A 23,996-nucleotide genomic window follows, 5' to 3' on the forward strand; every position below is an offset into this window, starting at 1 on the left:
CTACTTTAACTATTATGTTCTGTAATATAAATAAATTAGCCCTATTTTCCCACCCTTAGGGTAGGATTTTTTTCCAAATTTTTATTATTATTACGACTACTCTGTAAAAGGTTATGCGTGGTCATACGTTACAATCGGTGAGTGAAAAAATCAATCATCCCCTATTTTCCTACCCTTAAGGTTGGATTTTTTTTTCCAAATTTATATGGGACCAACTTCGGGGTATACCCTTTCCAATAAAAAAATAATTATCAAAATCGAACACCTCTGTAAAAAGTTATGCGTGGTCATACATAAAAAAAAAAAAAAAAAATATACGCGTCGACTTGAGAACCTCCTCCGTTTTTTTTTTTTCGTCGGTTGAAAACCACAAACAGCTACAAAAGTAAAAAACGCCTTAAGTGTGAATCGAATGAACTGACTGAATGAATGAATGGTTTTGACATTTCTTTTTTTTTTAAACAAGAAATTGGTCCTATAAATAACCTATTTTATTTTTGAAGGAAAAAGTTGCGCCAAAAAAGACGTTTTATTGATTTTTATGTTTTAATGAGTATAATTGCTGTAGCGAACCGTCACCAATGACATGATGATAACAGTGAAACATTGTAGTAGTGGTGGTTCGGGTGCTACAGCTATTGCCTATTTTCCAGCGTGGTTTTAGACCATCTTTTGCCACATTTCCGAACAGTGGCGTGAAAAGTAATTTTACAGAGAAGAAAGTAAAGCAAAATTTATGAGCAAAGGCTCCATCTTTGATTTACTTTCTGAAAAATATCTGATGACTTTTAGCCAAGTTTCATTCAAACATGGCCTTCGAGCAACACCGGCTTCCGACACAACATGGCCGTTCTTCCGTACAAACAAGTGACATCATTTGAGTCCTCTTTGAGTCGCTTAACTTCAAACTCGTGTAAATCCATCTGTGAGATTATGCGATTTTGGTATTAAGGAAAGGTAATAAATAGGGTAGATATTTGCTGAGAGGGTCGAATGGATTTACCCGAATTTGAAGTTAAGCGACACATTTGTTCCAACTGACCCTGTGCACATCAGACCATTTCATCCGCACATACCAAAGCAGCATACTCACGCAGTGGTGGCTTTACACGCTTGATTGTGCAGTCACATTGCTTCGTCGTAAACCGTCGTTGCCATTACATATTGTACCAGGAGATAATGAGTTTGTAGGAGTTAGAATGCTGTTATAGTAATTGTAGTTGTAATTTTCCGTGTCGGTGTCGCAGACTGTTTCAGGATTTCAGCCAGGAGTATACGAATATTGTTTTAACACTTTGGCCGCCAATGACAGACGCGCTCGTATTAACCTTAGGTTTACGATAGCCCGTTCTAAATATAGGCATGGCGTTTAAAGGGTTAATAACATGCATCTAAGATCCAATACATCTAAGTCGTGGTGAGAAATGGCAGGCAGAAGTGTTATTGGTTCACAATGCGTTAAGAGCATAGCAATGCAATGCATCGGAAGTGCAGTGAGTGCGAGGCGTGACACATTCGGTACGCCATAGCTAAACGTATTTCCTTAGATACCTGTATGGTATTCGCGGGATGGAAACCTGAGCCTCTACCATCAGTTTTGAGATTGACATAACGCTCACGTCTACGTAATTTACTTTCTGTACATCTCGCTTGCACTAATATGCGAGTACGAGCGAGATGCATAGAAAGTAAGTTACGTAGACGTGAGCGTATATGTCAATGTAAAAACTGATGGTAGACGTACTGAGCACATCAGTGTGCACGTCTGCAGTGAAAACTAAGTTATTGGCCCCAATCTGAGCGCTAACATGTTGACGGTAATTTCAATATTTTTCCTCTTGTTTGCACCTAGTTGCTCATGGGACGGGGACACAGAGGAGTAGGCCACTTTATAGCTCTAGAGCTAGAGCATAAACGTATTTCTTTCATAGATAAATAATGCCTAAAGCCGCTTCATAGATAAATAATGACGTCAACAACTCGCTTTCAAAGTATGAAAAATGAAAAATAATTTGCACCGATTCTCCATATAAGTTGCCCGAGACATCAGTGTTTCTTTTTCACGTGTAAAAATTACGCCCGCGTCCCACCGCGTCCTGCATTGAACGTAGGTACCGTATATTATTATAGGCCGATAATGACGAGCCTAAGTAGGCAGGGGGCGTAGCCGAATTACATTCGCTCCGTATCGATTCGATCTCTACGATCGCAAGCGACTGGTCGATAATGTTTACAATAACCTAGCCAAGAGGCAATCTTTTTAGTTAACGCTCATTCTACGCGCCAAGTCGGTAAAAATTAATTTTTGTCTGTGGTTCTCGTTCAAAACCGTCAAGAAACATCATCTGTCAGCTGTCAAGAGTATCAAGTGAACAGCGAATCTAATTTTGGAGAAAATAATTGTTTTATCGGTAAGCAAATTAAATATTTTGGTATTTGTTTAACTTAGTTTATCACAATTTCGTGATAAAATAACTCTATATAGTGTAATATTTGAAGAGTGCGTTGTTAATTGCATATAATTTTGACCTAAAGTTTAACAATTTCAGACAGCCGTCGTCCCCGCAGCCCCAACCAAGGCGGCGACGCAGCCAGAGCGGGCAAGAGCGGCTCCGCGGGCTCTTCTTCCACGCTGAGAAGTTCTCGCCAAGTTGGCACGTACAGTCAGAGCTGCCGCTGCAATGACGCCTTCATGGCAGTTACCAGTGCTAAGGACGTGCACTGCTGGCTTACTTGACCAGAAGAGACAATACTTTAAGCGTTAGTATTGATTCAAACCGTGAAGTGATATTGTGGACAGGTTTGCCCAAATCAGTGTAACCTCAGTGAACTCATTTACTTCATAGACTTCAAACATTTTCGAAATTATCAAAAGTCAAGCGGACATTGAATACATAGATGTTATGCATTAGATTTATCTATTAAGATCGCCGAGGACAGGAACACTTGGAAAAGCATGGTACATCGCGCAGGAAACTCTTCAAACTAGACACGACCTTCAGCAATGAAGACGCCGACTAAGAAGATGCATTAGATAAGATAAAAGCTGCCTGTGAAACCAAAACTAATAAATCATACTTAGTGTTACTTAATATTATTTTTTTATTACCTACCTGTCTTTGATTTTTGTTTACTCAGTAATAGAAATACCTAAGTGAGTGAGGCGTTAAAAATGAATTAAACACATCTTTATTATTTATAGTCAATGGAAATTTGGGAAGGTAATCTCACCCACTAAGCTACTGGCTGTTCATATTTAACCTTTTGTATGCTCCTGTCAAAAATTTGTAATTTATATATCAATCATAATTGAATAAAATAAAATAAATAAATAAATATTGGGGACATCTTACACAGATCAACCTAGCCCCAAACTAACCAAAGCTTGTACTATGGGTGCTAGGCGACGATACACATACTTATATAGACAAATACAAACTTATATACATAGAAAACACCCATGACTCAGGAACAAATATTAGTGTTCATCACACAAATAAATGCCCTTACTGGGATTCGAACCCAGGACCACCGGCTTAGCAGGCAGGGTCACTACCCACTAGGCCAGACCGGTCGTTTTACAAAGACAACTTTTAAAAATTATTGCATTTTTTAAAGTTGAATATAGGTAAGTACATGGAAGCAGATCTGCTCCTAAGCATACCATAAGTTAAGGTGGTAACCACCATAAATAAATGCCATAAATAAATGAAACAATGATTGGGTTAAAAAGTTAAATTATATTTATTTTATTGAAAATCTATTAATGAAAGATGCAGCAGGTATTTTTTGCCAGCAGCATGAAATCAGTAGCCATGTTTGTACATATATTATGTACAGTGTTTTAAAATAGTAAAACAACACTCAATATATTTTTGTGGTTGTACATGTGACATAGTTTCTTCCCTTGACCCTGGCTTTGGAGCACCATAAAGTATTGGTTCATATGCCAAGGCTGCAATGAATATCCAAGTCACCTGAAACAAAATGAATGCTTAGTTTTTCAACAAACTCTGTAACATTTGGTTATAATATTTATTCTCTACCAGTCATATGACAAAAAAAAACTAAATGTTTTGTGTAAGTACATGTTATGATTATTTTTATATAGTGTGTAAGTACAGTCAGCTGCAGAGAAAAGGTACCACCACTACATAGAAGTTTGTATGCAGGGGTGGGACCTTTTCTCTGCAGCTGACTGTATCTGCGCCTGCCAAAAGAAGTCATATACAATGTTTCATAATATGAAAAAGTTTCATTAATATGGTTGATAATGTATATGTATGACAACAGCCCGTCTGGCCTAGTTGGTAGTGACTAGTGACCCTGCCGGTTAAGCTGATAATCCTGAGTTTGAATCCCCGGTAAGGAAATTTGTTTGTGTAATGAGCACAGATATTTTGTACCTGAGTCATGGGTGTTGTCTATGTATTTAAGTATAGTTTGTCAAAGGACTGTCTCATTTCAAACAAAGACAGAGAGAATCATACTAGCTTTGTCATATACCAGTACTAGCACCCAAAAGATAAGTATGAGTATAGTTTTCCTGGTTCTTACTGACTGACAAATTGGTTTGACCATCTATATATAGTTATCTAAGTACCCTAAGTACCCACAACACAAGTCTTCTTGAGCTTACTGTAGAGTCCGACTAGAAATTGTAGAAATTAAAAAGTAGCAACACTGTAGTCTCATCCCTTTCAAATCAATTTAAGAAAATGGGATGACACTACAATATTGCTAGTTGTTAGTGACCTTGCCTATGAAGGTGATGGTTTTGCTTCCCGGGAAGGGCATTTATTTGTGTGAAGAACTTTTGTTCCCGAGTCTTTATCTATATTTGTATAGCCTTTACCTATATACCTTTGCCTTTACACATTCAATTCACTTTCCTATTGAAAAACAAGTGCTTGCCATTGCGCATATGGGTACCAAATTTAATCTACACCGTTCATCGGTTTATATTTGATGACGTAACAGGAACACATTAGTTATTTTAGCATTAATAACATATTTTATATACTTATTAGTAGGTATAGTAGGGATAAGTTATTGACTCACTCTTACCTTTGTAGGGACATTGTTTCGTGTTGCATTTGTGGGTGCATAATCCATTTTTCCATGACACTGTCACTATAGATAGGTAGATATTCAGCGCCTCGGTCACATTGGATCCTTTGGGTGAAATGCTGCGTACGGCCCACAATCCTTTGATCGTAGCATACATGATAAGATCACCAGCTAAGGGCAGTCCTTTCCTAAGCAGTTTCAAGTTTCAATAGAGGCGATTTTTCAGACGGCGCCTGCGTCTAAGCGACACTTCCGCGTTGTTCGCCGCCCACAATAATGTTGAAGTATGCTTTTTATTACAAATTCTAATTTACAAACACTATTATTCGGTATTTTCTTGTGCTTCGGTAAGTTATCTGCAAGGGGATAGCTCGCGCTAGATATTGACACCTAGGAGGCGATAACGATTCGATTTCGCTTGTCAAAAGTGTCACTTGGCTAGACAATGTATGGCAGATATCGAATTTTGGTAACGAATGTTTTGCGTTTCGTTACAACATTGCAACTTGGCTAACATTTTTGTATTCGTTAATATTTTTCGACAGACTCATCTACGGTACCTGTCATTCCCATACATTTTTTATCGATTCGTTAGCGATATCTTTTTTCGAAATGCGTTTCGGCTAGGCCCCCAGTGCCGTGTAGGCAGAGTTCGCCGCAGTAGGCGCTAGGCGGTGATACAATCATGCGACGCGCTAATGCGTTCACTCGTCGTCCGCCGGCGCCCGCTACCGATGCGCTGTGCTAACTGGATTATCGATATCGATATTAGCGCTTTATGCAGCACTTCGATGCAGTTGATTGACAAATCAAAAAAAAAAAATCTATATTAGGGGACATCTTACACAGATCAAACCTAGCCCCAAACTAAGCAAAGCTTGTACTATGGGTACTAGGCGACGATATACATACTTGTATAGATAAATACATACAAAATCAAAGCCAAAATAGGAAATGCGGCATAGACTTGTTAAATTAGCAGCAGCAGAATGCGTTTACTCGTCGCCCGTCGCCCACTGGCGCTAGCGCCCGCCACCGATACGATACTATACTAACTGACTTACTGGCGATATCGATATTCACAGCGCTTCTATGCGATCAGCTGGACGTTTGTACCTAACTAAACAAACACTTCACAATACCAGAATTTTTCCACCTTATCAGTTATTATAATTATAATAATTAGTTATTTAGATTCAAAATATGGTCCTCTCTAATTTATAGTCTGTATCTTTAGGTAGGTATTTAAATAAAAGTAAACAAACAATTTGTACATTTTCGGGTAGTTAGAACATTTAGTGGCTAACCGACCAATTACAAATCTGCCTGGATCAGTCACTGAACGACCTGACTTCAACCTACATTATTTTATCGTGTAATGTTGTCATCTACCCCCTCAACTGTCTTATGGAGCCATTTGAGGGTAGATTTTGTTTACTTTTATTTAAATACCTAAAGATAAACCTATAAAGTTTATGACGACAACCTAATCGAACGACTTTATCACGTTAAAACTATCGACAATAGTCGTGTCCCATCCCTCCCGACACCTACTTAACTGGCCGCGGTGATCGCCCCCCTCGGCTTACCCTCTCCCAGCGAAGCCACCGGATATTTTATCTCGCCATTCGCTAGTTTTTCTCTTGAGGAATGACAGTGTCTTGAACTCTTTGTTTCTCGTGCCAGTCGTGCCCTAATGCTTTGTTTCGTCTTTTTGTTTGGCAAGTCTTGCTTTAACAGAAAAATGCTCGGATTTTGCAGAATGTTTATAATCTCGGTCAATGGTTACAACGGACGGATGGTTAAAGAATGACTCACATTCGAACGGTCCGGGTCCGGGCCGAGGCGTCCGACGTCGTTTTCTGTAGAAAGAAAGCATCACCGATTACCCATCATTGAAAACGAAGTGTCCGAAGCGCCGACCGTTCTAGCGTGAATCATCCTTAAACCTCTCTTATGTTATGTTTTTGGAAATGCGCTCGGTAATAAATACTGTCCCTAAATATAATTATTAATCTCTTTAATATAGAAATTAAAATATATCCCAACAGTTTAGCATAATAAGTCAACTCTGAATGGAGATATCGCTACAGCCTGGATATAACAAGCCTAACGTTTCCAGCCACTCACAGGGTGTAATTAAAATTTAAACGACGGCCTAGCGGCGACTTAGCGCGCGCTAATTACCGGCGTTTGACAGCGGTTTTTTTTAATTAAACCATAGAGCTGACGGATTTCGATTAAGGCCCGCTGACGCTATGCTGTTATGGCAGTTTGGACATCTAAAAAAACAGGTAAGGTACTTATATGATGTCAGAAACAGTAGGACGTAAACGTATTTCAAATAGGTCGCAATACTTGCAATGTGTTTCTGTATGTCTGCAGGACCAGACATAATAGAGGAGACCTAATCTCTCTGGTCTGACCTGGCTTCTGGAGTCTGGCTTGACCACCTCAAATTAAGGAGAAAAGATATGGCAGTCAAAACAGCATACTTAGGTCGACCAACTGGACGCCGTACTGGACGTAACTGTAGGTTATCCTGATAACCCTATCAACACTGACACTGACACTGGAGGTAGATCTCCATGAGGTCGTCAGTGAAAGCTAGCGTAAATCCGCGCAGGAACGAGCAAAATGGCGTGCTCTTGTGTAGGAGGCCAAGACTCACATATAGAAATTCCATTAGTGAACTGACGCAGATTCGTCCCTGGTTTATAGAAGAAGATTTTTTTTTGCCAGTATGGTTTCAAATTCTTAATTACTTCTGCTATTTACTGTCCATGGCAATGTTTTAACTTAAATTAAGTAAACAAGTTTGCCTAAAATATAACAGGCCTACATCCGCAATCAGTAAAAGCCAATTGAGCACCGCTCCCGGCCATTTGCGCTCCAAAACTCGTTGTCAAACACAATAGGCGATCAAAGAATCCCGGTTCAAAATTAAAAAGAGAACGGGAAGTCTAAATTCGGGAAAGTTGATCAGGAAGCTCTCGTTTACATCGGTCTGTTGGACATGGCTGTTTATGAAAAGCCGAGGTAAGTTGGAAAATTTCGGTTAACAACCGAGCCAATTATAGAAATTAAAGTGTGGCACTTATTAAAGTTATTAATTGATCCGCGGGTCGACAGCCGCATGGCAGTTAGGTTTTAGGGGCCCACTGATTACCAGTTCGCCGGACGATATCAGCCTGTCAGTTAAACGCAAAATTTGACAACTCCGAACAACTGACAGGCTGATATCGTCCGGCGAACTGGTAATCTGTGGGCCCCTTAAGATCTCTAAGTTCTTTGAGTCCACTCAGTTTTTCAGACTCTAGTGTATGAAGTACTTCTCGACACCACAAACACAAACACATCGAGTTTAGGTTCATTACAAATAATGAACCTAAACTCGATGTGTTTGTGTTTTTCCCACCAAGGAGTTCGGTTTGCTTCTGACTGCATCATCAAATCATTTGTCATCGAATTTAAGGATGTACTCTTTAACCGAATCAGATAAAGGGGCCCACAGATTACCAGTTCGCCGGACGATATCAGCCTGTCAGTTAAACGCAATATTTGACAGCTCCGAACAACTGACAGGCTGATATCGTCCGGCGAACTGGTAATCTGTGGGCCCCTTAACAGTAAGTATTTAAGTTACATGATTTGAAGCACACATACCTTGGTACAGTCACCTGCAATAATATGTTACACAACGAAGGCCGCAAAAATATCTGACACGAACTTATTTGTAGAGCCATAAGAGCGTGTCACATATTTTTGCAGCCTTCAAAGACTTCAAAGAGTAACATATTATTGCTGGTGACTGTACAATGGTACAAGTACAAATAATATATGTACGCAGTAAAACAAAAAAAAAGTGTGTAAAACCCTAGCAAAAACCAAAGAACCCCTTTACTCAAGTAGAACAACATCAGTAGGTAGGATGCAAATAGGTCAGTGATAATGAAACTCCAAATCTATTACACAGGGTAAAGCAAATAACTAAAAGCAATACCGGCCGTCACATTATGCAACAGTGCATGCACTGCAACTGCACATGCACATGTCATCCCACAAAGGACCACAAATAAGAGGCTTCGGCGTAACGGCTGAAGAGCAAAATGAAATGCCCCGCTACGCGGAAATTGCAAATGGGATCGGTCGCTTTTCGACTGATACTGTGCATGGTCATGTATATGCCGTAGGCCGATCGTACGATCAGGCAGATCGTAATGTTCCTGTGTAATGTTTTGACGATAGTCACATTAACTCAATATATAGGTAGGATAGGTTCGTTAGGTTGCTTCAGATGCCCGAAGGGCAAACTGCCCAGAAATAGGAGCCCCGCGTAGCGGGGCTCCGTCGACTCAGGGAAGGAGTCAAAGATTTTCACGTTTCACGATATGCCTAGGAATTTCACGATATGCCTGATCTTACGATCGGCCGCCGACATATACATCTCATGGACACATGAGACAAGTACATTACCGAATTCACGATAATTCACGATAGTTATTGTCTGAGTAGCTAAACGTATAGATACTTTTCATTTCAAAAAGGAGGAAAGTTAAATTTATGTGTACCTATAGTATTTATTGGGGGTACTTTCAATTAACAGTTTAGTTAAGACTAACACGTATGTCGTCAAGACGTATGTATGTATCACTTTTAGCTCGCGTCATAATAGAAATTTCATAGACATTGGTCATAATTGGTTGGTTACAATTTACGAACACACATTCCCTACACACCTGCCGTTATCGGTCTACGAAACCGACTTCAAAAGAAAACTAGAAAACTTCACCCGAACACCAGGCAAACAGCGGCCGTCAAGGACGTTCCTACCAGAGCATAATAGACAATAGCGACAAGTTTGCGAAGCCATCTCTCCGCGCTCGGCGGGGACCAGGCGCGCAGACGTCGGCGGAGTAAATTAGGCGGCGGACATCGCGCGCCGCACTCAGCGATATTGTTATCAGCCCGCCCCGGTCGCGAGTAGGGCTGACAATGACGGAAATAACAAGAAAATATGTATGTAGAATGCTTTATAGGAACATTAAGGTTAAGCGAGAATAAGAAGATCGATGCTCTAGAAATGTGGTGCTAGAGAAAAATGCTTTGCATGACCTGGACACAGTTCCGAACCAACGTTTCAATTCTGCAGGAACTTTGTATTAAACAGCGTCTTTCTTCCATCGTCCAGTGTCGTATTCTCACTTTCTTTGGACATATTACACGTCGAGACGATACATCTGTGGAACGACTTGTAGTGCAGGGAAAAGTCTAGGTTTAGGTAAGACTATTCGTATTCCAGACTATAATCACATACTTTTTTCTATGGCCTCTCGACTGAACTATAATGATTTTATTACGAAACGCTTTAGAGGACAACTTGACCGCGGCGACGCGTAATTTGATCAATTACGTGTCGCCGCGGTCAAGAGGACACAACCAATGGATAGAACCAAAGACATCTACGCGCTACGTTTTAATAAGTAAGAAGTTAGTTGATGTCTTTTCTTCTATCCTTGTTCCTACTGAGATACTTAGGTACCTAATTTTGTTTAATTATTTAGGTTGGATAGTAGAAAAAATATTACATTATTTGACTCATTATACGTATATATTATTTCCACTGGTTCGTTTAATATAACACATAACGTAATATTTTTCAGCACAATCGAAATTAAAGAAGTGATACATATTACTTATATCATAATATAAAATATTTTTGAAGTGAAAACTTCTTTAGCGGCGCTGGGCACTTTTTGAGGTGGGAAAAAAATGATAAACTCGAGACAGCGTAACGCGATCACGTGACCATAAGGTTTAGATGGCCACTCATTTAGATGGCATTTAAATCAATAAAGAAAAATTCAATGTCATTACATGAAAAAGGTTCTAATCTTGTACGGGTTGAAATACGAGGATCTCACAGTTACATTCTAACTTTATATCACTCAAATATAATTCAATAAAGCTACATCCTGATGAAATCGCTAATAAAAGTGAACTCTAGTACTGGTGAATAAAACTCAAAATATCATGATTCATGACCAAATATATTTAGATGCGAGGTCTGCAAGGTAACTTTACAATTTCTATTCGAATTTTAAACAATTAACGCTACAAATTTGAATTTCGAATTTTAAACAACCTCACTGACCAGCAATTTCGCAACTAAAGTTTTTCAATAGAAAGAAGGATGGGTCAAGTATACATAGTGCTGCAGACATTTTGGACTAGTCATTGAGTTTTCACTTCTGTCGGCACTCCCGGAGTGCAACCCGTTGTTTTTGAAGTGAAAACTTCTTTGCAGCAAACAGCGCCGGTGCACTTTTTGAGGTGGAGAAAAAATGATAAACTCGAGAGCGCTTGCGTGACTTATGTTATGTGTGACGGACAATGTCATTGTTTTTTTATTTAAATGCCATCTAGTGAGTTTCCCTCAAACTGGTATTAATATAACGTACTGGTACTACACCAGTAGTAATCACAGTGATGTGCTTAGGGGTTTCACATAATGCGACGATACAACGCTAGATGGCGTTAACTTCAATTATACATAGTGCTGCAGACATTTTGCACTATATGGCCCTGTTATTAATATTTTGAGTTACAATGTCGTTGAGTTTTCACTTCTACCGGCACTCCCGGAGTGCAACCCGTTGTTTTTTTTTTTACAGTGTGTTCATATATACTTTGTACTATTTTGTATGTATTGTGTTTTATATTTTACTTTTATACTCATACTGTAAAGAACCTAAAATAAGATTTTAAATTAGTAAAGAAAATAATAATAATAACGTATGCCGTGTGGCAGCCCTGAGCACATTCTGTCGGCGGGCGCGTCGGCTGCCAGCCGGGAACAAAGCAGCCGCGTCGAGCGCCACTCACCGCGCTCCACGCCGCTCATGCCGCCTTGGTACTTCATAGCTTTATATTATTTAGCTATTTTTATAAATATATAGCACTGTACGTATATAGGAAAATAGTACATGCAGTGTAAGCCAATCACAAGTCAGCTGTGTAATCAACGCCCAATCATTCGAAGAATATTTATGAGATAGAGGTGTTGCCGATTCGTTTCACGTTAAATAGGTAGTTTTTATAATTTATAATTATTGTTATTAAAATTAACTATTGTTTTGAAAATATACGTACACTGAATTTGATTTACTTATTAGTAGCTATAATTTTTTGTCCTTTTTAAGGGGCCCACTGATTAACAGTCCGCCGGACGGTATCGGCCTGTCAGTTGTTCGGAACTGTCAAAATTTTGTTCTAACTGACAGGCCGATACCGTCAACAAAACGTTCTAATTTGTATAAAATAAAGACTATAAACCGAAAACAGAATATATCCAGTATTTCAAAATTCAAATCCCAAAATTAAATCAAGGATCAAGTATCCTCTGTCCCCTGGCACGATGAATCACCCCAGGCGCGGCCCGCTCCCGCGTCGCGTACACATACTGCTAGCCATAGCTACACCGCTATACTTCACGTCGCAGGTACACGTTCAAATAACTGAGATGCACGCGTGTAACAGGACATTTTTAACTAGGTACGCGTATTCCGAAATATCAATCTGTTTACGGTCTGTGTGTCAGGTAGAGCGGGTTATTTTGCCCGCAACTGAGGGTTCTACCGCGAAAATTGAAAATCTAAAACTCTAAACTGCCTCTCTATTGCTCGAATGTGTTAGAGCGATAATGACTATAATGAGGCATTTCGCGAGGAGGATTTTTCGATAGACCCTCTGGATTATGTAGAGGAGTTAAACAGGTCGTATTTCTGGACCGATTCTCATGTGACAATATCGGGGTTTTTTTAGATATGAATAAAATCTAAAGATTCTAAAGTATAAGAGATTGACATCATATCCCGAGAATTTTGTTCATCTGGTATAATCCAAACCCAAAGGGTTAAAAAAAACAACGAACCGCTCCGAGAAAAGGTAGGTAGTGCCCTTACGCTTCGCTTTGCTCGTGAGCAGGTTCGATAATTGTAATTATACAATAGATATTTTTTGTCGATTTAGTTTATGGTTTTTTTTTCAAAATGGCAGTGCCATGGGGGTTCGCGAGGTCTACAGCTCACATAGCCACTAATAAGGTTTCTACAAGACAGACAAACTCAGATATTACAATATGTTAGATATAATCACTACACCTTATAAAACAAAGTCCCCGTCGCGTCTTTCTGTTTGTGTGTAAAATGTACGCAATAAACTCGAAAACTACTGAACGGATTTTAATGCGGTTTTCACCTATCAATAGACTGATTTTTGACGAAGGTTTAGGCGTATAATTTGTTTAAGTTTTGTATAAACCGTGCGAAGCCGGGGCGGGTCGCTAGTAAGTTTTAAATCTAAAGTGAAAACAGTTAATATCGTCTGCGACTGAGCAGGCGTGCTCTTATGCGTCATGCGAGCCTGGTGTGTTGTTCCACCGTGTGACACATGACGCGCTATCGCGATACGGGAAACTACCGGTGTGCGTGTGAAATATCCATGTTGTGTGTAGACTGTAGACCGTAGTTGTAAATAATACATGGTTTAGCCAATTATAGAGGCACGGGGGTCATCATCATCACCATCCATATCACTGTTAGATAAAGACCTATTTTCCGAGGCAGTGTTATTTGTAGAACCTCGATATTTCGAGCAACTCAACTGGGGAAACAAGTAAATAACACTACATACCAATTTCTCTGTATACCCAGCCTTTATTCATGAAATTCATGGTGTTGAAGGCCGTCAGTCTGTATGTAAGTACTTGTATAGAAAAAAGTAATAAGGGCCTGCCGCGAAAAACGAAATTTCGTTATCATACCCGCCGAGCCGAGACGTTCTGTACGAATACGGATGAGTTATGAGACTTATGAGGCAGACAACAACATTTCGTTTCTTGTGGTAGGCCCTCAGATTATTGTTAAGAAAATAAAAGGTGCACAGTGCACGTACACAGTGCTTGTTTAGTGATACAGGCATGTATCTAGTAGTTAAAGCGACAAGGTTCTATAGTGGCTTAGGAATCAAGGTTAACTGGAGATAGTGGAGATAGGTGGAGATGTTGTTTTGAATAACTCACTCTCATAATTAGCTATGTTTCTAGCTGAGAGTCGAAGAGCGAAAGTGTAGCAATCCTCTCTCCAGTGTCCAGTAGGTATCAGCTTACAATATAGGCACCAGTGGCGGCGCGTCCATAAAAGCCGATTCCCACCGGCTTGCCTGTTTTTAGACGTTTGAGCAAAGTTGTAAAGGAAATATGTACGCCAAATTAGCCCCGGCTTGGCTATGGATATGTTTGACGCGCCGCCACTGATAGGCACTAAGCTACATTAAAACCACGAATATTGAAGAACATGACAAGAAATAGAACGCTAATATAGCAAAAAATACATCTAAACACCAGTTTCATAATGAACGAGTCACAAAGGGCGCGCGTGTATGGCCCGCTACCCTTGCGGGTTCAGAGTAGGTCACTGTATACGATCCCATGACACCGAATGATTAATGGCCACGCTGAGGTAAATTATGTCATCAACCGCTGTTGTGTTGTGCACGCGTTTTTGCATAGTAACTAGGTACCGACGGATTATTAGGATCATTATTATGAAGATGGAGGATATAATTTAGGTATAAGCATAATGTATCACAAATTGCATGCGATTTGTTGCGAGGTCTATGGAGCCTATTGGTTCGGGTACCGAACATTTATTTTCTGTAATGTTAGTGTAGGTAGGTGTAGCCGGTCAAACAAGTTTGTCAGTAGAAAAAGGCGCGCAGTTCAAATTTTCTATGATACGATAACTCTTCGCGCCTACATTTTTTAAATTTTCCGCTCTTTTCTACTGCCGGAAATGTTTTGACTGAGTATTATATGTCTTGCGTGACTAACTAAGCAAGATTGGTAGAGTTAGACCAAGAAAAGTCTGCAGCCCAGTGCAAGTGACAGCGAGTGCAATAAAATACGTCATAATTTCATTGAAGTTTGACATTTAGAATAAAAAAATCGCTGCAGACTTTTCTTGGTCTAACTCTATTGGACTATTGGTATAAAACCTCGGAGTAATTAACAATGGAGCCGCCATTAACAGGCGTTCCCCTCTGTCGAAAATAGGCGGCCAATGGTCAACAACTTGTCAACCATATGTATGGACTGACGTTTATCTGACATGACGTACCTATACATTTGATGTGCCCCTCCCCCGCAAAAAACGGCAGACTATTTTGTACCGACGATTTTAGACATGGCGTCTCCGTTGGTTATATCCTCTAAGTATAAAACAGTAAAATCTAGAGCTTTTTTCTGGCTAGTAACACTACCCAGCATTTTTTTTATTAACAGCAACACCGAATGCCAGTCAACGTCAACCGGGCCATTCGAATCTCTCCGAAATAGTTGTAGTTACTTTTTTTAAAGTAAAACTTTTCCTGAATCAGCACTACGAGTACCAGGGACGCATGACCGCACGGATAGATCGCGTCGGCCGTGTCACCGGCTGTTACGTGCGGCCAGTGCACGCGAGATGTTATTTACGACCGTGTGGCGTGCATTACTATTGGTAGAGTGCAAGCCATTAGTATTGTCCAGTTTAAAGTGACCTCAAGATCCGTTACAACGATGCGTAATCAGAGAGAGCTTTTATACTGGTTCTCGACCGATTAACTGGCCCGTGCCGTGCACAGCACGAGCAGTAACTATGGGAACGTCAGCGTCAGTCTCCGGTATGGTCCGGTACCGACGACATACTACTTATTTCCTCTACATCGTATCAAGCTAACAATGGGGTTAGTCGCGGTCGAAGTATTTAGCAGATGGCGCCAGCATAGATTGCCTTGTCAAACTTTTGATTTTTTTTTATGGAATTTTATGTCCTGGATGCCAACATGACCCTACTATTCAATATACTCTATGATGCCACTTTTAAGGGTTGCCAACCCCATAGCGTGTTTGCAAAAACATCAAAAGATGTATATGAGGGTAACATTTCTTGCTGCTGCATGCTGACGGGATTAGTCGTTATAAACACAAAGTTAATCAATTTCTGTTATCGATTATTCTTAACTAAGTACAAAATTTGTAATTTTATTTTAATAGCATTCATTTGTAGCATACACCGCCATCTAATACCAAGTAGTAGAACTAACGTATCCTCTTCCGTGCCATTTTGTGTTGAATAGACAAACTATACATATAGGTGCTAAAGCTAGGGCGTTTTTAAGTTTTTGATACGCGGTGGGGGAACTAAAATCAAAATCGTCAATTATTTCACTATTAGATTAGGTATTGTGCTATTTGAAATTGCGATAACTGTTAAATTACTAATAGGGCGTTTTCAGAAATAAATATTGAAAACCTGATTCTTTCACATCAGGACGTTCTTGGGCTCATTCTACTCAGAATTTGGAGAACCCACCATTAAAAAAAGATGTCCCAAAATGTCCATTCCATTACGTCACGTTTTAGTATGAAAACTTTTTTCACTTGTATGTGCGTGACGTAGTGGAATGTACAATTATCATACAAATTTTTGGGACATTTTATTTTATCATCAGAATTGAATATGCTAGTGATTCCGAGTTGAAAGAACCCAAAAACACCGGGATCTGTGAGAATCGGGTTTACGATATTTATTTCTGAAAACGCCCAATAACGCTATAGGATAAATTCGTGGTCAATAAGACCAGCGTTACATTTGGAGACGATATTAAAAATTCGGATCACGGATTAAGGCTGCGTTTCCACCAGAGATGTACGACGATGCGTTTCGTGCGAGGGATATGTTTGTTAAGAACCAATAGAATCACTTCATTTGTTTTCCTCTCTCAGCGTGTAGCGTTCTATTGGTTTTTAACAAACACTCTGGTGGAAACGCAGCCTAATACACAAACTCATAGGTACTATGTCGCGGCATTCGCTTACATCCGAACTGGACTGGTGAAAGATGTAGTTTTGTTTAATTAAATGGACCTTATAGTACGACTAGGAATGAGAATAAACGCGCAAAGCTTAACGCAGATGGCGCTGCAATCGTTTTAAAAACAAAAAATCTCATTGGCCATCAAACTACAGAATTTTTGGCCAGTCAATCACATTAAAAACTTTAAGTTTCATTTCCCTTACAATGGCTGATAAAAATGAAACGACAATATTGTTCAAATAATTTATTTTAGACTAAAAATAAAGTGAAATAATAACTCCAATCATACAGTAGCCTATTAACATATTGTCATATTTGATACATTCTCATACTAGGTTAATCAATAATTTACTGTTACAAATATGTATATTTACAGTACATATTTTACCGCACTAGTGCGATAATTAGCACATTACGCAACAATGTCGAAAATTTAAAGGGCCATATGTACTGTAAAACGTTGTACGATACATGTGCGAATAGGTATTCCTATTTTTCGCACTTGCATCGTAATTTACTATTGTAGTACCTATGATGTTTACAAAGTCACATGTTACAAGACAATCAAGATGTATTCCAGAAACTAAATTGATTTGTTTAGTTTACTTCATAAGTAAAAGAAAAACAATTGATTAACTTTATAACCTCATTTCCAGTTTTTGTCATTGACTAAGAGCGGTTTCGCACTACGTCCGATCCGAACCCGTGAAAATATGGTCCGTAGTAGCCGTAGAACTATTGCTATGGTAAGTTACGCACTAGATCCGATCTCCGTCATCGATTTCTTTCCGTCATTCAACGTGTGCGGTGCGTAACTTACCATAGAAATAGTTCTACGGCTACTACGGACCATATTTTCACGGGTTCGGATCGGATTCGGATCGGACGTAGTGCGATACTTGACTAATACCGAAACCGACCGATGTATCGATACATACATACGACATAAAAAAAAAAACATTTTTGGCAATAATGCTTAGGGTGGTATTCCACCTATCCAATTTATTTGTCCAATGTCATTGCGTCTCACTGTCTCATTAAGCAAAATGTGAGACGCAATACATATTGGACACCCTAAACACAAATTTTAACTTTGAGTTCTACTATAAAATCACAGATTCAATATGTAAGAAAAACGCTTGTTGTGAAAATTAATAACCTTACAACTATTGATAAGAAATAATAAGTAATGGGGTTAGCCAGTCAATTTATTATACAGATGGCGCTAGCATAGGTTTTGCCTGTCAATCCTACAAATATAATAGTGTCAAATTCTGTTTTTATTTTTTGGAATCGTATGGCCCAGTCATAGAACTAAACTAGAAACAGGGGGAAAACTATGCTGGCGCCATCTATTTGATGGGCCGAGTATGTCTAACATTTGCCATGTGTATGCATTTCTACTTTTCTTTCTGTACAGCAAACTAAAACATATCCTTGAGTTCAAAAAATAAATTAAAATACTATTCAAGTATGATATGTAGGGATAAGCACAGTAATGTACTTAAACTGTAACAAACTAAAAATATACACACAGTATTCAATCTTGCAGATCTTAAAATTAGTTTGACAAGCCTTCTATAAGCCTATGATTACTGTCTGAGAGATGCATCTCATGACTAATTAAATTAAGGAAAAACTTGCATCTATTAAGTATATTTTTTACAAGAAATACAGGTAAAATCACTCAAGTTTCAAATCAGTACTTGTTCCAAGGAACATTTTGTATTGCATGCTTCTTTAACTTATGCTTCTTCAAATATTTGGAATCGATAAAGGCTTCTCCGCACAAGGTGCAAATGTAAGGCCGTTCTCCAGTATGTGTTCTGAGATGGACTACTAAATTTCCTTTGAGTGCGAAGAATTTCATACATACCGAACAACCAAACTTCTTCTCTCTAGTATGAGTGAGTTGATGTGTTCTCAAGTGGGTTTTGGTTTTGAATCGCAGCGAACAGAGGTGGCAGGGGAATGGTCGCTCATTTGTATGCACTCTCTCATGCATCACCAACATAGCTTGACTAGCACAGCTCTTCCCACAGATCCCACACTCAAATCTCTTTGAATTCTTAAGCTTTATAGTTTTATGAGTCAATATGTGGCTCTGCATATCTTTCTTAGATGTTAGGACTTCACCACACTCTGAACATAACAGCTCATTTGGGTCAACCAAGTGGACACTATCAATATGTTGCTCTAAGGCGGACTCTACAGAAAACATCTTCTTACACAAGGCACAAGCGTAACCTAGAAGTTTGCCCAGATTAGTAGTAATCTCATGTTTTGCTGTTTTCATCAGTTCATCCCTAACTTTTCTCACTTTGGATTTTGTGCATTCATTAGATTCTTTGTGAGTTGCCAGCTCTGATTTGCTGGGGAAGGTTTCTTCACATTCATTGCATGAAAATGGATTAATATGGGTCAGTCTGTGTGTCTGCATGGTTATTTTTTGATGGAACCTTTTGAAGCAAATATCACATTCAAATTGCCTTATACCACTATGGATCATCATGTGCCGTTTTAAGTTGTTGGGATTGGCGAATGTTTTTAAGCAAACATTGCAGCGTGGTTTGATGTTATTGTGTCCATATTTTATATGCTGTGTCAAAGCATTTCTTCTGATGAGTTGCTTGCAGAATGGGCACATGACAAGTAGCCCTGTGACATTGTGAAGCAAAGTGTGACCGGTTAGTATCTCCGCGGACTCAAAACCTTTGCCACAGAGGCTGCAGATATGCTCTTCAGTGGCAGTGTGGGTGTATTGATGTTTCTCATAGTCTGCTAAATCTTCAAATTGTTCTCCGCAGTCACAGAGGAAGCTGCCATCCTCTTGCTGCAAGACAGTAGCTATCTGGCCATCATCAGCATATTCTATCACTAGCTCAGAGCCCTCACACTTCAGTATTTGGAATTGTGATGAATCATCTCCTTCACAGAAAATCACCTCCTCCTCTTGGGACATGGCTTCACCATCTTCATTTCCGTCCATCTGGGCTTCAGTTAAGTATGCCACATTATCTTTGAGTAAAATGGTTCCGTCACTACCGCTGGCGGCAATAATTTTAATGAAGCTGTTCTTACCAATAGTTTTGGTTAGACCTCCGCCAATTTCCCCTGTGATAGCATCTACCAAGTCTGTGACATTGTCTTGGGAGTCTTCGACATCTGCATCGATCATGGTGAAATCATGTTCATCCTGTGTTTCATCCTCGTTTTCCTCTTCTACAGCATTTTCAAATTGAAGATGTTCATTTTCTTGACTCTCTTCCTCATTTTCAAGTATGGTAGCCGGCACATTGGTAGGGACTTTGGTGTCTGACATGAGAAAGTGGTTCATTTCAAACTGCTGTTCATTTATGCTTTCCTCATTTTTATCTTCAACGGTCACCTCCTCCGCATGGTCCATGAGCTCTTGTTTGATATTAGCGATAGCAGTCTCTTCGCTTTCATTTTCATCTTTATCTTTAGGATCATCAATGACAAGTACATAATAGTAGTCATCATCACTGTCAGTAGGTTCCTTTTTGATGATATCCTCTAGTTGTTTTTCAGGGTTGTTAGCTATATCATCTTGGTCCTGTTCGTTACCTTCTGCCTCGTCTATTGCTTGGCTTTCTTGCTCAGCCTGAGTGATTAGGGCTTCTAGTTGTAGTTTGAGTTCAGACTCCATCCTGATACATTGCTTCCGGAACTGGTAGGCAGAGCTGAGGGTCTCGTAGCACTGGCCGCACAGCTTCTGCGGCAGCCCATCATCCGTGTCCACCTGGAATTATATAAGAATAAGAATAATTTTTATTTATAATAAAATACGCATGCACAAAGGTGTCCGGTAAGCCCCAAACTAGGCTGAGCCTGTATCTTGGGGCTTACAAAAGAGTAGGTAACGGTAACTAAACCTAGTTAAAATGATGTGTGAGAGAGGGTGATAAGGTGTATGTAATATAATAATACCTACTTAATTAACTAAGTTTAGCTAAGTCTGGTGAAAAATACAAATTGGAATTGAGTTATAGTTAGGCACTAACAATGCTGGTAATAAATATTGTGTTTTCAGACAAGTACCACGGTCATTTTGAGCAGTGCCTTATTGTAAACATACAAATTAATCTTTTGCTAGAAAACCGATTAACCCTTAAAGCGTTTCTATCACTTTTTTAGTACAGGTACTAAATGTGGCGCCAAGTTTAAACACTAAGTGCGGGCTAGAAAAGGAAGTATGTACTTTGAAGAAAGTGCGAGAATTGTACTTTTTTTCCTAGTTTAAGGCAATATCAGACAAAATTCGGTTTATGCGCAGGCGGCAGTTGAAATTTGAAATTCGCTGAATTTGCGACAGAGTGTGTTCCTGACGTCATAGAATATAAAGTAAATAGCCAAAGTGTTTTCTTTGTGTTGATATTATTACTAGGTGAGTTAAACATTGTTATTTTATACAAAGCTCATGAAATCATAGATTAATTGTAAGTCAAAAATTGCGAAATAAATCTTGTCCCATTTTTGTGACATTGTCGATAGTACTGGTAACAAAGTACCATTTAGCACGTCCTAAAAAACGGACAGTGCCGACTTGTGCGGAGACAAGATTGTGACAGAAAACGGACATTGCCATACTTAGGGTATATACTTTTTTTTTTAATTTATCGTCATTTTATAGGCTATTGTGTGGTTGGGGTTATGTTATACATAAGTATATGTATAATTTATATTTTGTATTTTAGTTTTAGGTTGTTCCACCATCTGACTCAGAGGAGAGAGATAATAAAAAAGACGACGCTGACGACATTTTACTAGAGACAGATTGTACATCTGCCTTGCCCCAATCTGACTCTTTTTCAGCCAGGTCACTTTCTACGAGGATGCCAAATATGATGGACAAATATAGATCGGTTCATTTACGAACATGCATGCTTTTATTCTTATTGTCATGGTATTAAAGTTTAGTGCGCCTCATCGTGAATGGCACTATCTGTATTTAAATATAATTTCGAAGTCTAACATAGTCCTTGTGGGAAAAAAGTTGTTCATAATATAATGACTCCACCTGATGACCTAAACACGACCTGTCCTCTAGTACCCTATCTACAAAACTTAATTCCTCGCCATTAAACATATAACTCGCTTCAATATCAAAATTATTAACACATCTTGAAATGTCCTACGGTAAAAACCTCTTTCAAGTCGATGAAGAAGATGTTACAATTCTTGAGGCCTGTAAAATGTAATCTCAACAAAATTCAGGAGAGTAGCAGAAGAATAGCTAATTTAGAATCTAGTCTTTCATATGTGTTCGAAGCAATTGAAGTATTTCTACTCGGGTACAAGAACATATAGCTGATGTCAAGCACCGCCAACTAAAGTCTGCGGTCTGGGAGCATGACATGGATAAGACTCTGGTTCTCGCCAAGGAGGATTTTACACATCAACACTAGAAGTTAATATAGTATTATTATGTTTCTCATAAGTTTTTTCTTCTTGATATTCTAATTAAACATTTTTTCCAAACACTTACTAGTCTGTTATTGAAATAATTTTAAATTTTCTTGCCCTGTAATTCTTTAATAATTTTTATATTCTTAAACTGTATAACGGCGTTGTCCGTTTTTTAGGACAACCTTGGGAGCAATCAATCTATAAGGTTCGTGGCAATGTCCGTTTTAACGGACGTCCTGAAAACCCTACTTTCAGAATGCTTTTAATTTTTTTTTTCTTAAATATAGTATTTTTTTACTCATTACTATCCCCAAAAACATTCCACTAGATAGGTGGATACATTATTTCATGTCTTGCCATGTTAAGGGTTAACTATGTGCTAAAGTACGAGAAATAGACTTGTAAGGTTGGATACGAAATCCAAAAGTTTGAAGCTATAGCACAAGGGCAACATAGGAAGATTTATATGGGAATCAGTATAAAATTAGGGGTAGCATACCTCAATTTTATTTTAGTGACAACGTATTTTGATATTACGCGAAAAACACGACATTTTAAGCACACATAAATGACACATTTCAAACTGACATGCTTCGAAGTAGGTATGAAGGTTATAATATATTTAATTTAGAATTTGCGATTATGTAAATTAACCTAATTATCCTAGTTAATAACACTAATTTAAGAACGATATTCTATTAAAACGATACATACCTCGATTGTAGTGATTTCCAAAAATTTCTCTCTCACGTTTTTCTCATTATCGAAAAGTGACACTTCAGATTCGGGCGACAGGCAGCAACGGCACAAACTAGACCACGTATCCATCTCAAAACGTCGTATACATAATCAATCCACCAGGAAAACCTGGAAAAAATACGTAAATACGATATGAATCCATTGTTTTGACAGATAAACTGTGTGCGAGTAATCAAAGAGCACAATGGTATCCAAAGAGTAAAAATTATCTACGGACCTCACCCATAAATACGATCTATGCCTCGAAATTATAGACAAGAAGAGCGTCAGTCGTGCAAGATGGCGGCAGAACGTCGGCGGAAGTCAGTACACTATCTAGCGGCCGCTTTGAGAACTAATTTGCTAAGTAGCGAGACTAGCGAGTTTATATCATTCCGTGGCTTATGTTGGTAGCACGCTTGTAAAGTTGTTTTCTAGGGCAATAAAAGATGGCGCTAGTGTATATTTATGTTCTGTATCAAGGGTAGGGCTTGCAATTCGAATATTCGAATATTCGAATTTGTCGAATATTCGGCCTGTTTTGATATTCGAATATTCGGCCGCTCAGGTTTCGAATATTCGAATATTTTTTATTACTATAAAAAATCTATTTAATCCGCTGCAGTTACAGTTTCTGTGTGTTTTCCGGGTATTTACAGTGAATGAGTAATGGAATGGTGAAGAAGTAGGTACCCAAATACGAAGGAAATAATATTTTTACTGTATTCCTCTCGATAGACTTCGTGAATACAGTGAAACCTAACTCAATTTGAAAGAAAACGAAATCAAAAAGTATGTTATTTTTACGGTGCATAAGTTTTAAGTTAAAGGGTCATTCTG

General features: G+C 38.9%; 1 protein-coding gene across 1 annotated transcript; it reads right to left on the minus strand.

Moving 5' to 3' along the window:
• Positions 1–18,616: 18,616 nt before the first annotated feature.
• Positions 18,617–23,505, minus strand: LOC134800541 (zinc finger protein 33A-like). Its single transcript, XM_063773025.1, has 3 exons — positions 23,395–23,505; positions 23,133–23,285; positions 18,617–20,751 (listed from the first exon to the last, which is right to left on the minus strand). Exons 2-3 carry the CDS (start codon positions 23,244–23,246, stop codon positions 18,688–18,690), a joined length of 2,178 nt encoding a protein of 725 aa, XP_063629095.1. The 5' UTR covers positions 23,247–23,285; positions 23,395–23,505; the 3' UTR covers positions 18,617–18,687.
• Positions 23,506–23,996: the final 491 nt, after the last annotated feature.

Source organism: Cydia splendana, chromosome 20 (assembly GCF_910591565.1).
Source record: "Cydia splendana chromosome 20, ilCydSple1.2, whole genome shotgun sequence".
Classification (NCBI taxonomy): Eukaryota; Metazoa; Arthropoda; class Insecta; order Lepidoptera; family Tortricidae; genus Cydia; species Cydia splendana.

Coding starts and splice junctions, on each gene's coding strand:
- LOC134800541 (XM_063773025.1), bottom strand. CDS start 23,246: ATGGATACGTGGTCTAGTTTGTGCCGTTGCTGCCTGTCGCCCGAATCT. Junction 20,752..23,132: donor TGGAAATCACTACAATCGAG/GTATGTATCGTT, acceptor ATATAATTCCAG/GTGGACACGGATGATGGGCT.